The sequence below is a fragment of the Brugia malayi genome (assembly GCF_000002995.4).
Source record: "Brugia malayi strain FR3 genome assembly, contig: Bm_v4_Chr3_scaffold_001, whole genome shotgun sequence".
Taxonomy (NCBI): domain Eukaryota; kingdom Metazoa; phylum Nematoda; class Chromadorea; order Rhabditida; family Onchocercidae; genus Brugia; species Brugia malayi.
In genome coordinates this window covers 7,140,888-7,161,302 of record NW_025062477.1, presented here as the reverse complement: position 1 = coordinate 7,161,302, position 20,415 = coordinate 7,140,888, and the positions used below count along the sequence as shown (strand labels likewise).

At 32.4% G+C, this 20,415-nt stretch overlaps 3 protein-coding genes across 5 annotated transcripts; 1 reads left to right on the top strand and 2 right to left on the bottom strand.

Annotated features, from left to right (window-relative positions):
* Positions 1-1,342: 1,342 nt before the first annotated feature.
* Bm1021 (Uncharacterized protein) lies at positions 1,343-2,647 on the bottom strand (the record flags this gene model as incomplete). The annotated part of the gene is made up of 3 exons (XM_043080256.1): positions 1,343-1,600; positions 1,744-1,825; positions 2,616-2,647. 3 exons carry the CDS (start codon positions 2,645-2,647, stop codon positions 1,343-1,345), a joined length of 372 nt encoding a protein of 123 aa, XP_042936190.1.
* A 5,763-nt stretch (positions 2,648-8,410) lies between these two features.
* Positions 8,411-11,979, top strand: Bma-ero-1 (Uncharacterized protein; the record flags this gene model as incomplete). 3 transcript variants are annotated; one of them, XM_043080254.1, is made up of 11 exons in its annotated part: positions 8,411-8,562; positions 8,729-8,822; positions 9,020-9,145; positions 9,200-9,344; positions 9,589-9,709; positions 9,998-10,047; positions 10,179-10,271; positions 10,631-10,824; positions 10,974-11,063; positions 11,278-11,498; positions 11,892-11,979. In XM_043080254.1, 11 exons carry the CDS (start codon positions 8,411-8,413, stop codon positions 11,977-11,979), a joined length of 1,374 nt encoding a protein of 457 aa, XP_042936188.1. The 3 variants fall into 3 exon arrangements, with proteins under 3 accessions (XP_042936188.1, XP_001901061.1, XP_042936189.1); XM_001901026.1 differs by having other exon boundaries at positions 9,020-9,344; XM_043080255.1 differs by lacking the exons at positions 8,411-8,562; positions 8,729-8,822; positions 9,020-9,145 and having other exon boundaries at positions 9,299-9,344.
* A 1,759-nt stretch (positions 11,980-13,738) lies between these two features.
* On the bottom strand, positions 13,739-19,677 carry Bma-rege-1 (Uncharacterized protein; the record flags this gene model as incomplete). The annotated part of the gene is made up of 11 exons (XM_001901024.2): positions 13,739-13,949; positions 14,182-14,302; positions 14,675-14,996; positions 15,066-15,169; positions 15,450-15,538; positions 15,725-15,856; positions 16,234-16,427; positions 16,707-16,887; positions 17,942-18,081; positions 19,000-19,291; positions 19,556-19,677. 11 exons carry the CDS (start codon positions 19,675-19,677, stop codon positions 13,739-13,741), a joined length of 1,908 nt encoding a protein of 635 aa, XP_001901059.2.
* Between the last annotated feature and the right edge of the window lie 738 nt (positions 19,678-20,415).

The following is a 20,415-nucleotide window of genomic DNA, read 5'->3' as shown; positions in this document are numbered from 1 at the left end:
AAGAAACTTTGATCAGGTGATTTTAATAAGGTAGTGTAGATATGAAGACAGTTAGATTTCATTTTCTACCATTCTAAAATGGTAACACAATGAGCGGAAAGAATAAATGCCTCCAAATTTTCTTTAAGAAAACGTGTTTGTTAGGAAAGCGAAATTGTTAAGTTTAAATGAAGAAAAGTGTGGACAAAGGTGAAACAAACAATTTATGGAATACAGCGAACAGACTGACAGTTATTTTCTGGAAAATGTACATATTTCGGTATTCGTACCAGCTATTCGTCCAGAAGGCTTGCATGAAGTCATATGTTAGACATTATCAGATAACAAAAGATTTTAAGCATTGTAGTTCAAACTGGATGTGTAACAAGTTTTTATTCTTTTTTTATTCGCTCAGTAAAATGTTTCTTTAATGTTTGAAGAAATTGAATTTTAAATGATTTTATGTTTTCTAAGCTGAGAAAAAAACTGGAAAGCAAATTTCAGTGTCTTTCTCAATCAACTGCTCTTCTAAAGGATGTCCGCTTTCTGGCCGTTCATATTTTCTCTACCAACAATGCGTTGATCAGATTTATTGATCGAGCCGTCTATGATTTAAACTGAGTTTCTTCAAAAACCTCAAAATGAATAAAATAACAATTGTGAATTACGGAAACAGTTATTGCATTTTTTTTACTGTGAAAAGATTCATTACAAAAGAAGAAAAGCAAAGAAATATCGTAGCAATTTATGGTTGAGATAAAAGTGCTTCACATCAGACAAATATTAAGCTGCAGAAAGGTTGATTAAACTGTGCAGAATTGTCCCTGTCACTGTCCAAAATTATCATAATATGGAATTTTATTTCGGCTTCATTTACTTAGTGTAGCAATGAGCAATTGGAATATTTAAAATCATGAGTAAAATGCTATACTAATGAGGACAAACACAAAGCCAGAAAAAAAGATAAAATTCATGAAATGAGTTAGGTATCGAGAAATGACTACTATACATTCAAACAACACAAAAAGTACACTCATAAGTTTGCTCCTCTTAAAAAACTTTTTAGGAATTCATTTTTGCCATTGGAGTTAATCAATGTGATTTAAAAACTGGTCGTAAAATACCAGTGCTATAAAATACATCTCATTTTAATCAACTCAGATCACAGGAGGCTCTTTTCTTGTCATAATACATACTACGAATTTTTCGCTACAATGAGTTCAATTTTGGTTGTCGATTCTTTTTTGCTTCAAAGTTGATTTATCTTCACCTGATTTTGATATTCGCATTTCCATTATCTATATTTGGACCAAAAGTTGGTCCCGAACCGGCTTTACAAGTACTGAAGCTTTTTGAGCAATGCTTAACTCTGCACAGCCATTTTATTATGTGGGGAAGCAATAAGCTGGCCTTGCTGTGTGGTAATCCTAAGCAACTCTTCACTACTATTATCCATATTTGGACCAATATCTGAGGAATGTTCACTGTTCCCGTTGGGCCTGAAGCAATGGGAATTTTGCTGGGGATTAACCGGATTGCACACGCATGTTATAATGTCACAGATGTCCACATTAAGCGAGGAGGATGTTTCATTTTGAGTTGAAGCGATGCAAAGCAGAAGCTGGAAATGATTTGTGTCACCGATATAATAATAAACGAGATGAATTATAGAATTTGAAATGTGCTGAAATTCACTAGTCCATTTAAACTGGCAGAAATGCTTGAAGGAAACTTTTATTGAAGATTAGTTAGGTTTAAACCAACCTTTCTCGCTTTCCTCGTTTCCAACTGATGGCTTATGAATAAATTATTTAAATGTGAAACTCTCGTTTTGCTTTGGATACTCCTCAAGAAAAAACTATATAGAAATGAGTTAGCATTCGTCGCTTAAATGCAGAACGCACAACACAACAAATACCTAAAATGGCTTCATAAGTGACAGTAAACCTACCACAGTTGCAGTTACGAAATTAGAGCGATCTAAGAATGTAGGAGACAATTCTGGAACAGTTTTGATGTCGCATTCCACCTCCAAACATTCAAAAAATGAATTGTTTAATGTTCTGCCTAAAAGGAGAAACTCGACTAGGAGGTTGCGATATTGCTCCTCAAATTACGATACCATTAAAAATGTTTTAATTGAAAAATTCAGAAAGACATCCGTTAAAAAAAATTTTATGCGAAATCACGACCTATCAAACTAAATGATCTGGACTGGAAAGCAACAATTAAAAGAATATTCCGAAAGTTAAGAGCAATTGACGAAGTTTTGGAAGATTGTAGTATGTTCAAAGAGAAAAAAGTACTTAACAAAAAAAAAAAGAATCAATGCAATAACTAAATTGTAAGGAATTGGTGCAAATAAAGAGAAGATAACTAGGAGTCATTCACTTAGTAAGAAAAAGAGGCTAATAAAAATCGGAAATAACATGTCACAACATCATATGCCTTAGTTGTAATGAAAGAACTGAAATTAAGTGACATTGTACAACTGAATGCTATGACAGAGACTGATAACAGACTGTCAAATTTATTCCACCAAACAGAGTGAGTGGAATGTTTGAGAAAATTTATTTCTTCATTTAGTCTTCAAATAGGACAAACAACAAATATTTGTAATAGAAGAAAACGTTTACGTTTCCAAACGACACACAATACTATTTGCCATGTGAAATACAGTGCAAAGTACTGGATAAAACAAAGATGAAATGAGTTTAACAATTATAATTAATTCAGTACTCAACTAACTGATCCAAAAAGTTAGGAAATCTTTTATGCAAATAGATCTAAGTAATTAAAATTAGAACGTGCAGGAAATTCAATGAGTTTTAACATTACTGACATTGCCCACAATCACCTATATCGAAAGAATTAGCACATCGATTAAAATCAGAAGAAATCAAAAAGGAAAATTGCATCTATCTATTACTATTATTAAGTAATAGAAACCCCGTTGAATAAGAAATTACAGCTCTTGAAACATATAAGTTAAATTGTTTAACAGAGAAATTACAAATAGTTAAGTCAGACTGTCACAATTTGCCATTTATAATAAGCCAGAAACTATTAGATGATAAAGGAGCATATTGGAAACAACTCGGTATATACACTCTGATTTCATTCAGCAAATGAAATGGATGACGTGGCATCTGCTTGGTTCTCGGAAAGGTTGACTTATGATAACTCAATTCTGGAAATTCGAATTCATAGGCATACAGGAACAGCCTAATTACAATGAACAAATGAAAAAACAATTTCAAAGAAACATCATTGGAAAGGATTTAAGATAACAAGTCTCTTGGCCATGAAGAGAAATAAAAACAGGTTGAATGACAACTTTGGTTCATACTTCGGTCATTTAAAATCATAATTAAATTATTTCAGAAAAATGAATATTTATTCATAAATTCGATAAAATAAATTGTGATCAATTATAAACCAATAATCAGAAAAGTATAAGACGAAGTGGACGAGTTTGATAACATTATTTCCTCGTGTGAAATTATAATTTCGTGAAAAAGCATACCAAAATTAAAAATTGTTTATGATGCATTAGCTTTCCTTAACGGAATAAAAATTTTGACGATGTCTTGTATAGTGGATCGATTATTCTTCCAGATTTAAAACCAAATGTACTCAATTTCCTTGACTGAAGAACAAGTGACCAAAGAAATATAATCTTTTATCATTACAAAAGAGTTCCATTAAGGGTGATAACGTCATTACTAGCTATTCTTAACTATCATCTAGGAACTTATTAAAGCGAAACTGTCTTATATATAAGAAAAAACCTTTACATTGATAATGTTATGTTATCAACTAAGGGAATTGAAGAAGCACTTATGAAGTTTCGCTTTAATAGTATAATGAATGTAAGAGAATTTCTCCCCAATGATAGAGAATTTACTTAAGTATCGAGGAGAGATGAATTAATTTAAAAAAATTCTTGGTGTTAACTGGAATCCCAAAAGAACCTTGGAGTGAATGCAGTCTAACCAATCTAAGACGTCTCAATATGACACATTTGAATTCTTCGTCAGTCTATGATGCAATTCAAATATTTTCTTTAAAATTAATGAAAGAATAGTTCTTGGAGTGAAGAAGGTAAAGAAACACGGGGATCTCTGAATGACCAGCAAATTAAAGGCACTACTACTAAGATTCGACATGCGAGAAACTCGGTTCTAGTTTGCAGTCTAAAAAGAGCTCTGAAACGAATGAATTACATGAATTTCATATCATCAGACGGTAGCCTCATTACATATAAAATTTTCAGAAATTTACAGTGTTTATCGAAACTTAGGGAGTAAGCAAATTTATTAAATTTAAAAATTGTCAAATTCTTTGAATAACGAATCGCTATCATTGTTATTTACTTCATTATTCAACTCGAATTATTATTTAATTCTTGCATAGTTCATTATCATATGTATATATCCTTGTAAAGTGAAATAAACAGTGATCGAAACTTTTAAGGAAATTAAAATTCAAAAAAATTAGATAAAAAATCCAAAACATTTTGATTTTGTGATTTAAAGAAGAATGCCACCTGTGATGAAAATGAAAAAACTAATTTAAAAAAAAAAATTAATTCACAAGCTTAACTTAAGAATTTCAATTAATAGAATAGACAAAGAAAATATTTCCAAACTTATCACAACACATACAAAAACCCTTCTATTTTTAAAAATTACAGCTGATATAACAATTGTTAACAGCCATATAATAAAGTATAGTACTCAGTAAAATATGATTTCAATTTCATTATGAGTTTGAAAAGAACATTTGGACATATATGTTACACAAATGTTGTCGAAAAACCGAAAAAATATTTATTACATACTAAATGTTCCTTTGTTATATCCCATTCTTTGAAACAGTGAATCCTTTATCTAAATCTCAAATAGTAAATGTCTTCATTGCTAATCTGCTAAGCCAGCGCACTTTCCACATCTTTAGAAATCTTCTCTAATTAGTTAATAAAAAAGAAACGATCGGTGGCAGTTTTCTCACCGTTATTCAGTAGTACCATTCTTTCCTTAGCTGTTTCAATTATTCGACTGATATTGTATAGACTCACATTTATAAAGAAAATAAATGACATTTGAGTCGATGTTGCTCGTAGACAAGAAGTAAAAGGTGCAATTCAAATTCTACAAACTTAAAATAAGTCAAATGAATTTAACTAACCCAAATCATCTACTCTTCTGACCAAAAAGTTACTTCAATTTCAGGACAAATGTTACCGGTACATTTACGGCTGCTTTAGTCTGAACAGATTTTCTGATAGTTGAAAGAAAAATGAATTTCCAGAAATAAACCAAACAAGTGAAGTGTTCCATGAAGAAAAATACCAACTTATTGGATTTATTTCAATTCTTAAAAAATTAAGACACTTCTAATTTCAGAAATAATTTCATGGATTCCAACATGAAACTAGATTTACAGTTTGCCTCAGATATTCGGCATAATATCTCAAAGAAGCTATGAATAAACTAGAGAGAAGTATTTGTCGAAAACTACTTGCTTTCTTCAGAAAACTGGGAGTCGATAAAAATTTGAAAACTAATAAATTAGAATTATTTAGAAGTAATTAGAATATTAAGTTGATCTACGGATTGGTTTTCCTGTTATCCAGAAATAAAGGACTAAATGAAGAAATGTGTCTATCGCGAGATGGCATAGTTATGCAGAAATTTTGTTTGGAAGAAAGTGCTTTGTAAAAGATAAAGAACACAGCTCCTTATATTATCTAGGGCAATTTGCGGAAAGGGCAGTGTGCGTTGTGGATTTTAATAAAGTGAGAGGCAGATGATTGTTAATAAAGATCCAAATGAGGTAAGTAAAGTTGAATTTGTCAAGAAATATGCTCACAACTAAAGAAATATTACGATAACAATACTTATAGATGCTAAGGATCCTAAAAGTATATTTCTTGGATCTAACTAAATCTAAAAGGCTAGGAATGTATAAGGAATGTTATTTCCTTTCCGAAGCCAATTTATATCAAAGAAATAATTAAGTCGATAACAAGAATGATCAAATTTCTCCACCGTTTTGAAATGTCAACGCATTCAAAATTATTTCTTAAAAGAGAAAAACCATTCTCTGTATTTGCATTAACGAATGAAAGATACTTTGAAAGAGCCTTCCGGTAGAACAAAACAGCACTTTATCATCATCATTTCATTTTATTAACGTACCCAACAACTTATATTGAAGAAATATTAATTAACAAAAGCTGCAACATCTTGCGCTACTAATTTAGAAATTCGCCACCATTATCTTTGTTTAGAAAAACTTGTATACTAGAAAAAAGTTCCATACATTAGTTCTGATTAGAAAAACTATATACCTGCGGGATTTTGGAGATAATCGTTTAGGATAAAAGAGCGTAGCAACACTGGAAGCCTTTTAATAATTGCCAATAGTATTGATAGTTGCGCAATTTTTAATCTAATTTTTTTTTGAATTTTTTTTAGTGCTACATTAATTACTAATACCACAACCATTTTTTAATAGCTAAAAATAAAGATTAACCGAAGAAATGAAGGATATTTTTTTTTTCTAATCCAATGTGAAACAATATTAGGTACAAGACAGGGTATTATTAAAATTCTTACAAACGCAACACTGGAATAATAACATACTTCATTCAATTATTCTAACATTGAAGAGAGGGAAAAAGCAAAAATAAAGATTTAAGAAATTATTGATGAAACTGTTTCCATAAATAGGCTATAATTATTTAGTTATTGAGTTGTTATTCAATTTATAATTATTCAATCCAATTTCCAATAATAATACTAGTTCCTCTTTAGACCTAAGAAAAATTCCTTCTTTATTTGGAATACATTATCTGCGGAAGATATATCATGTAAATTTACGTAAATTCTTCTTAATTGATTTATGCTAAAATAAATCAAACAAACATTCGTTCCTTTTTCAATTTCGTGAATGAAATTCACTGGGAATAAAGTCTCGAAAAATTAAAATTTTTTGACAAAGAGGAAAACAAAATAGGATTAAACATAGAAAAAAAGATGCTGCTTGAGATCATGTACTTCGTAACAGTTTAAAAATGTTTGAATTTAATACTTATCCACTCTTTTTTCAGACATGGTAGGATATAATTGCTTTAAATACTAACTTTCAATTTGCTTTTTACTTTCCATTTTTATTTCACAGTTTAAATGAAAAATTATTTGAGATACAACACCTAGTACCAAAATTCATGAAAACTATACAGAAAGTATTGCTGTGTATCGAAGTTCAAGGCATGACTTAAAATAAATTTACCTGTCGACCTGTTCTCGAATACCTCCTCCACCTGCTATGATCAACACTCTACCCTTCTCACTCACTGAATCGTCCGATGTCTTTATGGATGATTTGCTTTCATTGTGTTTATCTTACCACACGTGAATCTATTGTGCACAATGAAGATAAATTTATCTCTAACCTTCTTCACTCCCTCTCTATCTGTGTGCTCCTTTAGCATAGTTTATTGATTTCTTGGTTTTAAATATTCAAAGACAACAAATGTACAAGTTTACAGAAAGATTCAGATTAATTCTGATGAGCTGATCTCTGCGGATTAAGTCTTCAGGAACTGCCACCTGATTTCTCTTGAAACCGTATCCGGATTAAATTTCCTGAGACCTCATTGTAATTACCCCGGACCATTGTTGTATGAAGCGTACCGCCCTGTCCACTTACTTTACCATTCCGTAACTGACGCGTCATCATTCCTTTCTTCATACCTGGGACAGGTGTGTGAAAAAGAAGAGACGACTAAAAGATGGAAATGGCAGAAATTGTTGAGGTGTTTGATATAAATTGTAAAAGAAATAGGAGCTGAAGGAAATATGTTTATGAGTTGGTACAACTTGTTGATGATGCTAGTAAATGATGATCAAGTAGGTCATCCGGTGTAAAGAAAAAAGTTCCTAACTGACCTTTTAGTAGAGTATAGAGTGTTATTTGCTGCTTTGATAAAGATATCCTTCCAGTTTTGTTTTAAATTGACAGGACTGAAGAAACTCATTGAAATCTTTCATCGTTTCTGCGACATACACGACACTTACTCTTAAAGTGGGTTACTACAATTTTTCTCGACAGATGATACCATTGCGACCCTCCCTTTCCCTTTCTCTCTCCTTTCCTCTCATCGTTCCACCGTGTTCTCTACCATTTTCGCTCCCTCACTTCCATTGCCAACGCTACTTCAATGTGTTCTCTACTCCTCTCTCCATCCATCCCCTATATATTTGTCATTTATCAGTTAAGGAACTTTCTTTGCGAATTCGTCTAGCTTACCTTTTGCATATCTCCGTGTGCAATTAACAAAGCCAGTGATACGAACTGCATAATATGTATTTTCTTTCTGTGTATGGGTGAAACAACGACAGTTCAACGCTATCACTGATAAATGATTGTCGCGAAACAAATCTCTTCATCCGGGGTATTCGCAGTTACTTTTGTGTTATTACTATTATGTTTGTTGGGATGTGAAGTTTGGGCACAGTTTGAGCCTAATAGAGAATGTTTCTGTAAATTACAAGGAATCATCGATGATTGTCGGTTAGTCTCTTCTCGATTCATTTAGCCAAATAAGTGAAGTAATTCGAAAGAATTTGCTTTGATTAACTTGAAATATGCTTGAAAAGTTTGTATCTTAAAATACTGTTTGTAACCACGTTAAGTATCTATAACCCTCCGTGATATTTTATATTTAAACTTATTCCAGATGTACAGCGGAGAGCATTGATGATTTCAACAACTATGAGGTTTTTCCCATATTGCAGAAGCTCCTAACTCGTGATTTTTTCAGGTTTTATAAAGTGAGTTACTATTCACGTGCATTTGAATGTCACATCAGTTTTGTTTCCTTGAAATGTGAGCAGCAAAGAAAATGAAAAAAAAAAAAAAGGATAAATGAAAGAAACGTGGATAATAATATTATTGGTTAGGTATTTGTTTATATTTTTAAGTGTAGCATCGGAAAAGAGCTTTATATCATTAAATTTTGTCTTTTTAGGTTAACATGGAAAAGACATGTCCATTTTGGCCAGATGATCGGCAGTGCTTGAGCAAGGAATGTGGCATTGGTTATTGTGATGACGAAGTTCCATCAGGCTTGAAACAACCAGCCAGCATATCAGTGGTTCGTTCTGAACTCATTCGAACTTCTTTGAAAAATGATTCTCTTATAACTCAGATTGGTGGAACTGATTCAACCTGTGAAAAAGAAGAAAGTAATGCATTTGATCCGCTGGATACAACTTTAACGGAAGGTGATCGACGACAACTGAATGACATGGACTGGCACGATGAAAATGAAGATAAATTTTGTGACTTCGAAGGTTTACTTTATTAGACTTGTGAAGATCTCTAATGGATTCTTCTCGAAAATCTAGTGTCTTTGTATAAGCTTTTCCATTTTTCACACTTTGAAGGAGCGACATAAATTTTCTTGTTAGGAAACACCATATGTAGAACAATTTCTTTCGTTTTCATTGTACAGTGTCAGAGATTAGTCGAGTGCTATTTGCTGATAAAATTTTACCCGCAGAGAAATTATCAATCGAATGATACGATTTATTTCAGATGAAGGATCAGCAGCTATGCATTATGTCGACTTATCCAGAAATCCTGAACGATATACGGGTTACAAAGGCGATAGCGCACAGAAAGTGTGGACTTGTATTTATCAAGAAAACTGTTTCAAGTTAGTCAAAAAAATTACTGCTGGGATATTTTTATACTGTTGTAATTATAAAACTGTTCCCAGTTGTCAGTTGATGGAAAATTATATAATTTGAGCATTGAATATATTTACTGAGCACTCAATTTTGACAGTTCCTTAGAAAGTTCCACAAGTGATCATTCATACACGCAACAAAGCAATAATTCAAATTACACAATAAATAATTCGAAGTAAAAATAACTGCACTCATTGAGTGCCTGCTTCTTCCGTGTAGTAATTGAAATTTGGTACATTCTTTTGTTTTTTCAGACCAAATATGAAATTTGACAAAAATTTCCTTGTTCATCCTAATTCCTTCGGTGAGTTCAAATGTTTTTGTTGCAGGTATCGTATTTGAAATTCTTTGCATACGTAAACTTATGTTTTATGGACAACAATTAATCACATTTGCGTTTGTTGCTGGTGTAAAACTCTTTAAAGATTTTTGTAGGAATGTGCTTTGAAAAACGTGTTTTCTATCGTTTGATTTCGGGTCTGCATTCTGCGATTACTATATCGATCGCTTCTAACAGTTTCAAATCAAGTGAAATTTTTATAACTGTCAAATAGCAAAAATCTTTAACTATAAAAGTCTCTTTGTTCATTTCGTTCATCTTTCATTTTCAAACACATAGTGACAATGTCTGTTGAAAATCGTTATATTTTGGGAGCGAAAATGGTTCTTTGGACACTATAAGAGATAATTAGTCCGTTCAGCATGTAACTTACTATTTAAGCATAGAAATAAACAAAAGAATTTAATCTATGTAATCATTCTCTAGTTTAGATAATGTTGTGGTGTTGACCATCTGATGAGGAGTGACCATAGACAAGCATAACAATTTCAGTTTAATCTGTATTAAAATTGTAATTGAAGCAATTCTTACTTTTCTTTCCATTTAGGTCATGTTGGTTTTGGAGATGGAATTTGGTTTAGAAATACGGAGCTTTTCAAAAATCGTTTCGGGACAAAATGGACACCTGAAGGACCACAGAGGCTAAAAAATATTTATTTCGTCTATCTTTTTGAACTGAGAGCACTCGTAAAAGCAACACCTTATTTTCGCAAAGAATTATTTTACACTGGGAATCCAAAGGTTTTCTTGGATTTTGAAAAGTAAAACTGAATCCTTTTCCTGAAGCGTATTGTAAAAAAAGAAAAAGATTTGTAAAAAAATTTATTGTAAAATTCCTAAAAAGAATACGATTCATTAATATAAATAACATTGAAAATTGTTTATTCTAGGAAGATGCAGAAACACGTAAAACAGTGGAAGAATTAATGAGTGCTTTGAAAAAATTCAGTGATCCTTTCGATGAGACTGAAATGTTCACAGTGGGTTTTGAATATATTGATATAAGTTTTAGAGAAAAATGGGACTCTGCTGTAAAAATCTAGGCTGTTGTTTCCCTTACATTGTTTTTCTTAGGATTTCTTGATTTTTTTGAGTGTTTTGAATTTGATTCAACTAATTCAGTTCTTTATACTAATTGGGCAAAGCTTCTGAATTAGATACTGTGTTTAGATGTTTTTATCTCCTTATTTATAGGGTGTTGAAGCAACGGCCCGGGAATTGCGTGAAGAATTCCGTCAACATTTTTTCAACATTTCACGAATTATGGATTGTGTTGGCTGTGATAAATGTCGTTTGTGGGGAAAACTGCAGACACATGGAATGGGCACAGCACTGAAAATATTATTTTCTGATTTACCAACTTCTCATTATAAAACTCAAGATGGCATTGTTCATCCACCTTTCCAGTTAACAAGGTATAATTTCTCTTAAGCGATTCGTAAGACTCTTATTGTCTTATTGCTCTTATTGTTTATTTAAACTTTATTTACTTGGTTTTATGCTGTTTTATGATTTCTGTTTTTTTTTTTTTTTTTCAAAGAAACTATAATCTACTGCAGAGGATAGACGTTAGCACAATTTTCCAATACTGGTTTTTCATTAAGTCTACTTTTACCTTCACCACTCGCTCTTCAGTTTTTTGTCTAGGAACTTTTCATGATTCACTTATTTTAGAGATGAAGGTTCTGGAGAACAAATTGTCATGACCATTTTCTTTTTCAGACTTTTTTGGTTATTGATTGCATGATGTGAGAAGAACCGTTATAGTTGATTCCTTTCGTTGACATCTCATTCATTTATTGTTTCAGGAATGAGGTCGTTTCGTTGTTCCAAAGTTTCGGTAGATATGCATCAAGCATCAGGGAAGTTGATGAATTCCGTCGTGTATTGACTTAGTTCTTCATAATAAAATTTCATAAAAAAAGGAATATGGAGAGTGAGGATAGCTTGTCCTCTCTTTAAGAAATGGTTGGCTGTTATCCAGAGTTTATCTCTTTTTGTGCATTTCGGAACTGATATATATCAAATATTTGTACGCTTTCCTAATTGATTAGTGGTGGGGTTCGGATTTTTTTTCATTCGTCCTAAGCGTTGCTTTATCTAAGATACGAGAGCCTCGTTATTTACTTTTCCTTCCGTTTTTAATCTAAAGGGAAACCAAAAATTACCATCTTTTGGATGAGAGATGTATTATTTAGGTCCCAGAAACACTTAGGTCGTTATTTTGTATTAGTGATATTTGTCAGTGTCTATGGGTAGGCCTAGACTTCTTTCTAACTTCAAATCAAAACTTTTCTGTTATTTATATAATAATTACAATGGATAGTAATAATATTACCTAGCAGTTGACAAAATTGCTATTTTTCTGTTATCCGTTCTCATTAATAGTATTAACTGATACCTGATGGGAAAAAAATTGACACTAGTTTTCGATGTTTTCTTTTCAGAAGTTTGTTTTTATCATTTCCAAGTCTTTCTGTTTTTGTCGCAAGAGAAAGCATCCATTTTCTCCTTACGGGTTTTCAGAATTGTGGAATTTATTGTTTTCGTTGAAAGCTTTAATTTTATTTGTTAGGTTTATTCTCTAATATTTAAAAAAAAATATAATCGTGCGAGTCTGCTTGCATATTAAGTGATTGGTAATAAATCGGAATTCCCTTCTTCAACTTACCCCTTCAATGTCAAGATTCTATATTGTCCATTAATTTGTCATTTCATCTGTTTTTGGTTTTGTTTGTTACTTGCGTAACAAACAGATTTTAATGCCAATTTCGAGTGAACCTAGAAGAAAGATCTGTGCATATCCGATTCAACTGTGACAACTGTGGCACTAAACATCAATTATTAAACAAAAATTGGTACTTCAATGTGTTTGGTCGTGCTTTGAGCAGTTAAGAGAAAGTGTCTCAGTGCTGACCAACCATCACAGATTTACTGAAGTGGTAGAAGTAGTTAGTTGCGATATGACCAGTAGTGAATGTTGCTTGCAGTGCAGTGGTAGTTAACGATCAAGTTCAATGATACTTATGAAGCATGGATGGGCCAGTAAACTTTCCTTCAACCTGTTTCACGCAGAATATGTTTAATGATTAATTGATGAATAAGTTATGATTAAACCCACAAAATAGAAACAAATGAAACGTTAGTGTATTGGAATAGTTAGTCATATTAACAAGATAATGACGTAAGCAGACAACGGGCAAATGCCGTAATGTCATGTGGTGTGAGTCAGTCAAGAAATCGACTATACAGAGCACCGGAATGGCGATGATGATCACGGAGAAATAAAAACTTGTTCACAATGACCATTGGAGAAATCCATGACAGAAGAGATTACGATGTCTTCTTATTATCAACAGATCTTTATTCTCCAATATTCAGCGGTTTGTTTGATATCAACAAGTGGAAAAATTTTCCTGCAAATTATTCTGATTCATCATGTGTTAGACCTGTAGGAATCAGTCTCAAAAACTTCATAAATTTCAAAAGCCATAATCACAATTATTTCCGAAGTTGTATCACTATATTTTGAAAAGATATAAAAAGATACTTCAAATTAGTTTTCGGATATCATAAAATTACATCATAAAGTGTAAGAGACTTGCATAGGAGACTAAGATTTATTTTGTAAAAGCACCAAAGCTTGCTTTATCTTCTACGGAATAGCCAGCAAGTTGTCTGGTAATCTATCACCATCATCTTTCTGAAGTTCTGCTATGATCAATGAGCAAAGCTCTCGTGGGTTGTTTTCATACGGAAACGCTTTCATTACAGTCAATACGATCTGCTTCGGAAACAGCTGACACAATATATTTTGTAATCGATGTCGTTCGTTTATTACCTCTGGACAAGTTGGTTCAGATGATCTGGAAATAATACAATCCTAATTCGTCCTTGAAAATAAACTTTAAGTTTCTCGAAACTACTTTAAATGTAGACTCAAAGCTCGATGACCATTCGGAGATCGCTTTTTTCTAAGCTCCACAGAGAAAATGCATAGTAATCCGAATTAGCATTTTAAGGACTGATCATGTGTAATGAGGGAATTATTATTGCCTTATCAAGCTAAATTTCGATTCGTCTCGAAGGTTTATACACGGAGTAAGAAAATGTGGAGGTGTGATGGTTCGGGTTTCACATGCGTCGCTTAAAGTATCCGGATTTCGTACAAAATGCTGCGGTAGCGATAAACCGCATAAGTCGGGAGATAGATCGTTGTCTGGAAGTAAGCAAACTTAAAATTCAAAATCTTTATTAATCTTGTTGACAGTAAGTTATATCAGATCTTTATTTGATTCAATTTATATATTGTAAATTTTGAAATAAGTCTTCTAAACAGTTCTTAATTCTAAATGATTCGGCCAAAAAAATACAAGTTAGAGAGAATTTTAAAATTCACCCTCATTGTGAACAAGTTAAGAGTAACGGAATTCAGAAAGCTTTATATTTTGAATTTTTCGTAAACCGCTACGAATTTTTTAACTATATAAAATATTTCAACACTACCTAAAAAATTATTCTACTTTTCTGCAAATCTTTCAGTTGCTTATTGCGTTTTTTTAATCAAGAAAAGAAGAAGAGAAGAACATACGATATGAATTTAATGAATTGATGCATGGATAGGGTGAAGGAAGTACCGTTGTATAATAATGAGTTACATTTGTTGCAGAGTGATTACATCTTATTAGAGGAGTCAAAGGTAGGGAACGCTTCGAATTTGTTACTTTCCGAGGGTCGTTCGATGGGGTGAAGCAGTGCTGTTCTCGAATTTGATGAATCCGATCAACTGATAATGGTAGAAATGGAATGGCGGTTTGTTGAACGCTAAAAACAGAAAGTTGAGATGACGGTATAGGAGATAGAGATTGTGTCGCGTCCTTCTCATGATGATTCGGTGAGTTCTGCATCAGCTTCTGAAATTTAACTTTAGTTTCAAACTGAACTATAAAAAGTTAATATACTAAGTTGTTAAAACAACTTACCTTATCGTTCTCACATACAATCATCTTCTCTGAAATTGGTATATTCAAATTTTGTGTCGAATGATCCATACATTGACAAAGAATTGTCTTTGGTTGGGATAAATCTGTAAATGATTGTGGTACACACTGGATTAGATTCAAAACAATATACATGAAAACGTGCAAACTATTCTTAACTTCTAACATAATACACTAATTCATTAATTAATATTTCAAAGATATGAAGGTTATTCGCTCATTGAACTCTGATTTTTTTCATATGAATAACTTCAAATTCCAATTCTAATGCTTGAAAAGTTATCAACTTAAAAAACTGAATCCTTTTTTAGAAAAAATATTTAGAAAACAGTTAAAATCAATAAGGTCCATCACAAAAGAACAAACAGATAGGATGGAACTGCCTTCGTTTTTCTTTCATCAACCGATCCGTAACACTAACACGAATACCGTTTGGTCTTTCCGGATGATAATATCTGATAAAGATCATTGTATTATTTAAATTTTGTAATAGGGAAGTGTGAAGTTTTTTTTATATGAAAAATTCAAATGTCTTTCATTTCTTTTCAACTTCGAAAGTTGTCACTTTTTCAAAATTTCAAGCTTATGCAGAATTTTAAAAACACTGTCCAGTTCAATAGAAATCTTTCACCAAATCTCACTTGCATTTATTCCCGTAAGTGCATCGCCGCGCATATGGACAAATTTGGGATTGAGACTGTCGATTTCCCTTCGTTAAGAACTTTGTTAACTTTGGTCCATGTCTTCCAAGTGGGTCATCGGGTGGCATAAATCTTGCAAAACAAGCCAAAAAGTCCTCAGAAAATTTTATGAGACAGGTCATACTTTGCCCCATTTGCTTCATAAATACTAAGTAAGGCTATGAAAATGAAACGAATACGAAAATTAAACTTCTGAAACAAATGAACTGAAGCGAAACAATTAGAGTAATTAGAAAGGTCAACCAGAAAATTAAAAAAGCTCATTCGTCAATGTTAATCGAGAAGTGCAGCAACAACGATGTGAACGCTATCATAGGTATCATCTTATTTCACAGTTTTATCCATTAAAAATCCAAAATCATTACTATTATTCGGCCATAAAAATGATCATTTGCAAAGGCATTTGAAAAAGAATGAAATTTCTGAAGATATATAGGACAAAACTATACCTGCCATCAACGAATGAATACATTAAAAGCCTTTCATCGACTAGTTTTCGATATTGTGGATTTTCCTTGATTAAATCTCGATACTCATCATTACTTACTATTACTGCATCCTTCTCTTCCGCTGTTTTCAGGATATACCGGTCATCATGACATACAATTCGGCGACCATTGATGCGACGCGATGGTGTCCATATCTATAAATTACTTCTACATTCACTGAAGCTAAAACGGTAATATTAAAATCATCATCATCATTTTTCCTAACCTCTACCAAAATTTTTTAAGCCAGTGTTGAAACTTTGCAATAAATGATGAAAAATTGAATGAACCTTTGATAACAAGTTGTGGAAATAGATAAATAAAGGTGGCGAACGAAAATGTGATTCCGAATAAATAAACGCCTTACTTTGAATTCTAAACTTAACGGTCTCCGCTGCCTTTACGAAAGCGAAAAAGAAAAAATTAAAACTAACTAAGACATTTTCCTTTTCTAATTCGAAAAGTATATATTGATCGGTAATTGGACAATCTGAACGGGCTATTTCACGCCGAAATTGAGGAACGAAAACAATTACGTCTGTATGACCGCGATTACGGAAAAACTGCACACATTCACGTATACCACGACAAGAAAATACCTCTTTGCGGCCGTATCTGAAACTCTCTTGAATCCATGGCCTTGAAAGGGCAAAAATTGATCAACTGAGGGAATGAAATGATTTCATCGACTTCACTCAGTTAATTTTATAAATATTTGGTAAATGGAAAACTTATGGAAAGCGTAATCGAAGCTACTTATATCGAAAAAAAATTTATAATGCGACAAAACTGTGAGACATATTTTTTAACAACACAAAGTGACGAGGAAAGGCAAATGAACTGATTAGAAATGAAAACAGTGACCGTTTCAATTAATATCAGTAACAAATTAAATAAGCAATATTTTTTATCTATTTTCGTACGTTGGTGAGTCTCAAGGATAACTGTGACAAATTTGTTATCACAGAGATCTATATTATCAATAATCCTGTTTTTCTAATTTTGAAAAAAGTTAATTAAGTAAATCAAGCTGCATTTTTCACATTATCAATGCTAGCAGAAAAGATCGAACATAACTGTCACATTTCTAACACTTCATTTTGCTGCACCATTGAAAATTCATAAATATATTAAATATCTTTTTAATACACAAAACTCAGAAAATGTCAGCAAAAATATTAGTAGTAGAAATTATTACTAATTTGTATGTAATTCTAACTATTCTTTTTTTTTTTATTGTAAAAATTTTTATAGAATATAATTTACAATTTTCACTGATCAAAGACACTTTTGGACAGGACAAGAATGACGGATGAGCTGATCAATGTTAAGATCTAGACAAATCAATGGACTACATTTGCTCTGAAAATATGATTTCAGTAATTCAATATGGACTACAAATGAAGGTCATTGGTAAGTTCTGGTTCGAGACTCAGTACTGGAAAAGGAAATTAAAATCACTTATCAAAGAATTAATTTTACTGTTATGGATCATTAGTATCATTCATAATTTTATATTCGACTGTATTTCAATATAATCGTAAGCTCTTAAAATATTCAGTTAGAAGTACTTGGTTTCAGTGATTCAGATGTTAATAATAAATAATACACTTAAATGTAAGCCAAAAAAGAATATTCAATTTTCCAACAAGTGATAAGTGAAACAAACGTCATAGCGATATTAGAACCATCGATAACGATGCTGCGAAGTTCTGTGGTGAGTGTGTTTGGTGACTTACTTTCAACCACTTTCGAACCTTGATCCACCATTCCAGGCCCAAACTTGATCAGCTCATCAAGTATTTGATCCTGGAATTTGATCTAGAAGTGAGCTAAAATAATTATGGTCCTATATTTTTTCAAACTTTGTTTTTTAAGAAAATTGATTGGAATGTGATTACTGCACACCTATCATATTATATATTCCGCTATTTAAAAAACAAATGCACCAGAATCTCTTTTGAGCATGCGTTTATCAGCATCATTCCAAATTAGTTCTGAAAACAACTTGTTTTCTACAAGAAAATGTTATTTCAAGTAATCAAATATTAATGCCCAACAATCTTTGTTATACTCATCGCCCGAACATGAGTTGCAGTTTGCATAGATTTGTGCATGTGCAATCTGGCATTTCAATTGATCTTCATATTGATGCCCACACGGATTTTCATATATCATAGGGATAGGAGGTAAGTAGAAATCTACTTCTCAAAGATGAACTCGATGATAATTCAATATAATGAAGGTCAGTTAGGATGATAAATAGACTGTGGAACGAGATGTTTTCATAGAAAGCAGCAAAGAGTGAGAAAGAGCACCGAAAATCATTGAATTAAATATGAAATTATTCTTACAACAATGCAATAAAATATTGGCAATTAAAACATTTGAGAAAAAAACATTTGTCTATTTTCTATTTACTTCTCACATCGAAATATTCAAAATATTCTTATATCAACCAATCTAAACAAATATTACTAGGTATATTAATAAGTTATTATTATTCAATTAACTATTATTCAACTAAGGACAAACTTACAAATTCATCGCTGAAATATATGCATTGAAATATCAGATAAGACATTTCAACTATATATTCATCTACTAATAATTAACGGTTGGAAGAGTTGAAAGAAAAATTAGAATAAAATTAACTAAAGATGAAGTTGAAAGCGAATAAAAGGATAAAATTAACCGAACTTGAATTCCCTCGGTTTTCCGACCCACCTTTCTGACATTCATTCCAAGCTTTCCAAGGACAGTTTCCAACTGTTGTACAGAATATCCGAGTCGTGTTACGAAATCTACATTCTGAAGAAATCTATGTTTTGAAGGGTGCTGCTGCTCAAATCCGGAATCTGCTGAATTAGATTCTGTACTAGATGTGCTCAGCTGTGCGATTCCCTTCGCGATACTATCCAATGGTTCTCGCGATGACGAGCTATGCGATTCTTCCGAACAGCTCGAATAGCAAGAATCATGTGACTCGACTACATTGCCAGGTTCTGTCCTCTTGCTGCTGAAATTTGTAAATATTTTCGAGAACTGACAAGAAGATTTTTACTACCAATAAGAGCAGCTGAAAACACCCTCAATTCAGAAGATCAAATTGAACCGTTAAGAAAAAGGAAAAAATTGAAGACAAGAATACAATTTAGACCTCTCCAACAGCCTACCGAATAACTCAGTGGTTTTTTTCGAGCAAAACTGCCCGGCACTTTGGCAAGAAACATCTACACACATAATAGATGAAATACTGACTATCCGGTTCTGAGCAGATTACCTGACTGACTGGTGCTGCTCGAGAGACTCATCCTGTACCACCGGAACGATTGCTCCATCAGGTCGTAAATGTGACTGTTTGCTTGCATTCGCAGTGGACACATCTATCTGTACAACTGGCATTGCATGTCAAACGGGAAGTTTTCTCACTAAGTCAAATACGACAAGTTGATGATTCTGAAATAAATAACGCCAGATGGACAACCGATTTATCAGTTTGTCGCCCCTAATGCAAATCGTAAGCACGTAAGTAAAAGGGATGAGACGACAGCGCAACAATTACACAAAGCGCTCCATCAGTGCAAATTTATTTTTGTTACAATGACTTTGGCTTTGTTGCAGTGAATATCACTATGGACTGTGGAACTTCCTGTAGGTTGAAGCATTTCATCTATTATTGTTGTTTTGTAGATGGACACGTTGGCAAGGGAATAAATATACAGAATTTGAATAGTGGGAATTAATTTTACCAACAAAAGATAGAGTGGCTATTAATTTAAAAATTGAGAAGGAAATTCAAAACAAGTGTGTGGAAACGAGAAGCGATGAATCATTTTAAAATTCTACCGGTTGGTAAATAACATTTGGATAGAGCGGCATTTTTGTCCTAGTTTTTTAAGCTTAAAATTGAAAATTGAAAAATGAGAAAGCCATTTGGTTAATAACGAAACAAACTTATGGTGGTTAGACTGGTTGATTTGAAGCTGCTGAACAAGGGGTTTTTCATTTATAGGGGACATAGCTATTACTGAACCTTTTGTTTTTTTTTTTTCATTTTTTTTTTTTTTTTTTTTGCTGAGATAAAATCTAAGCTGCTATCGAACTCGATAACTGGAGAAGAGAAAATAGATAGACAGATCT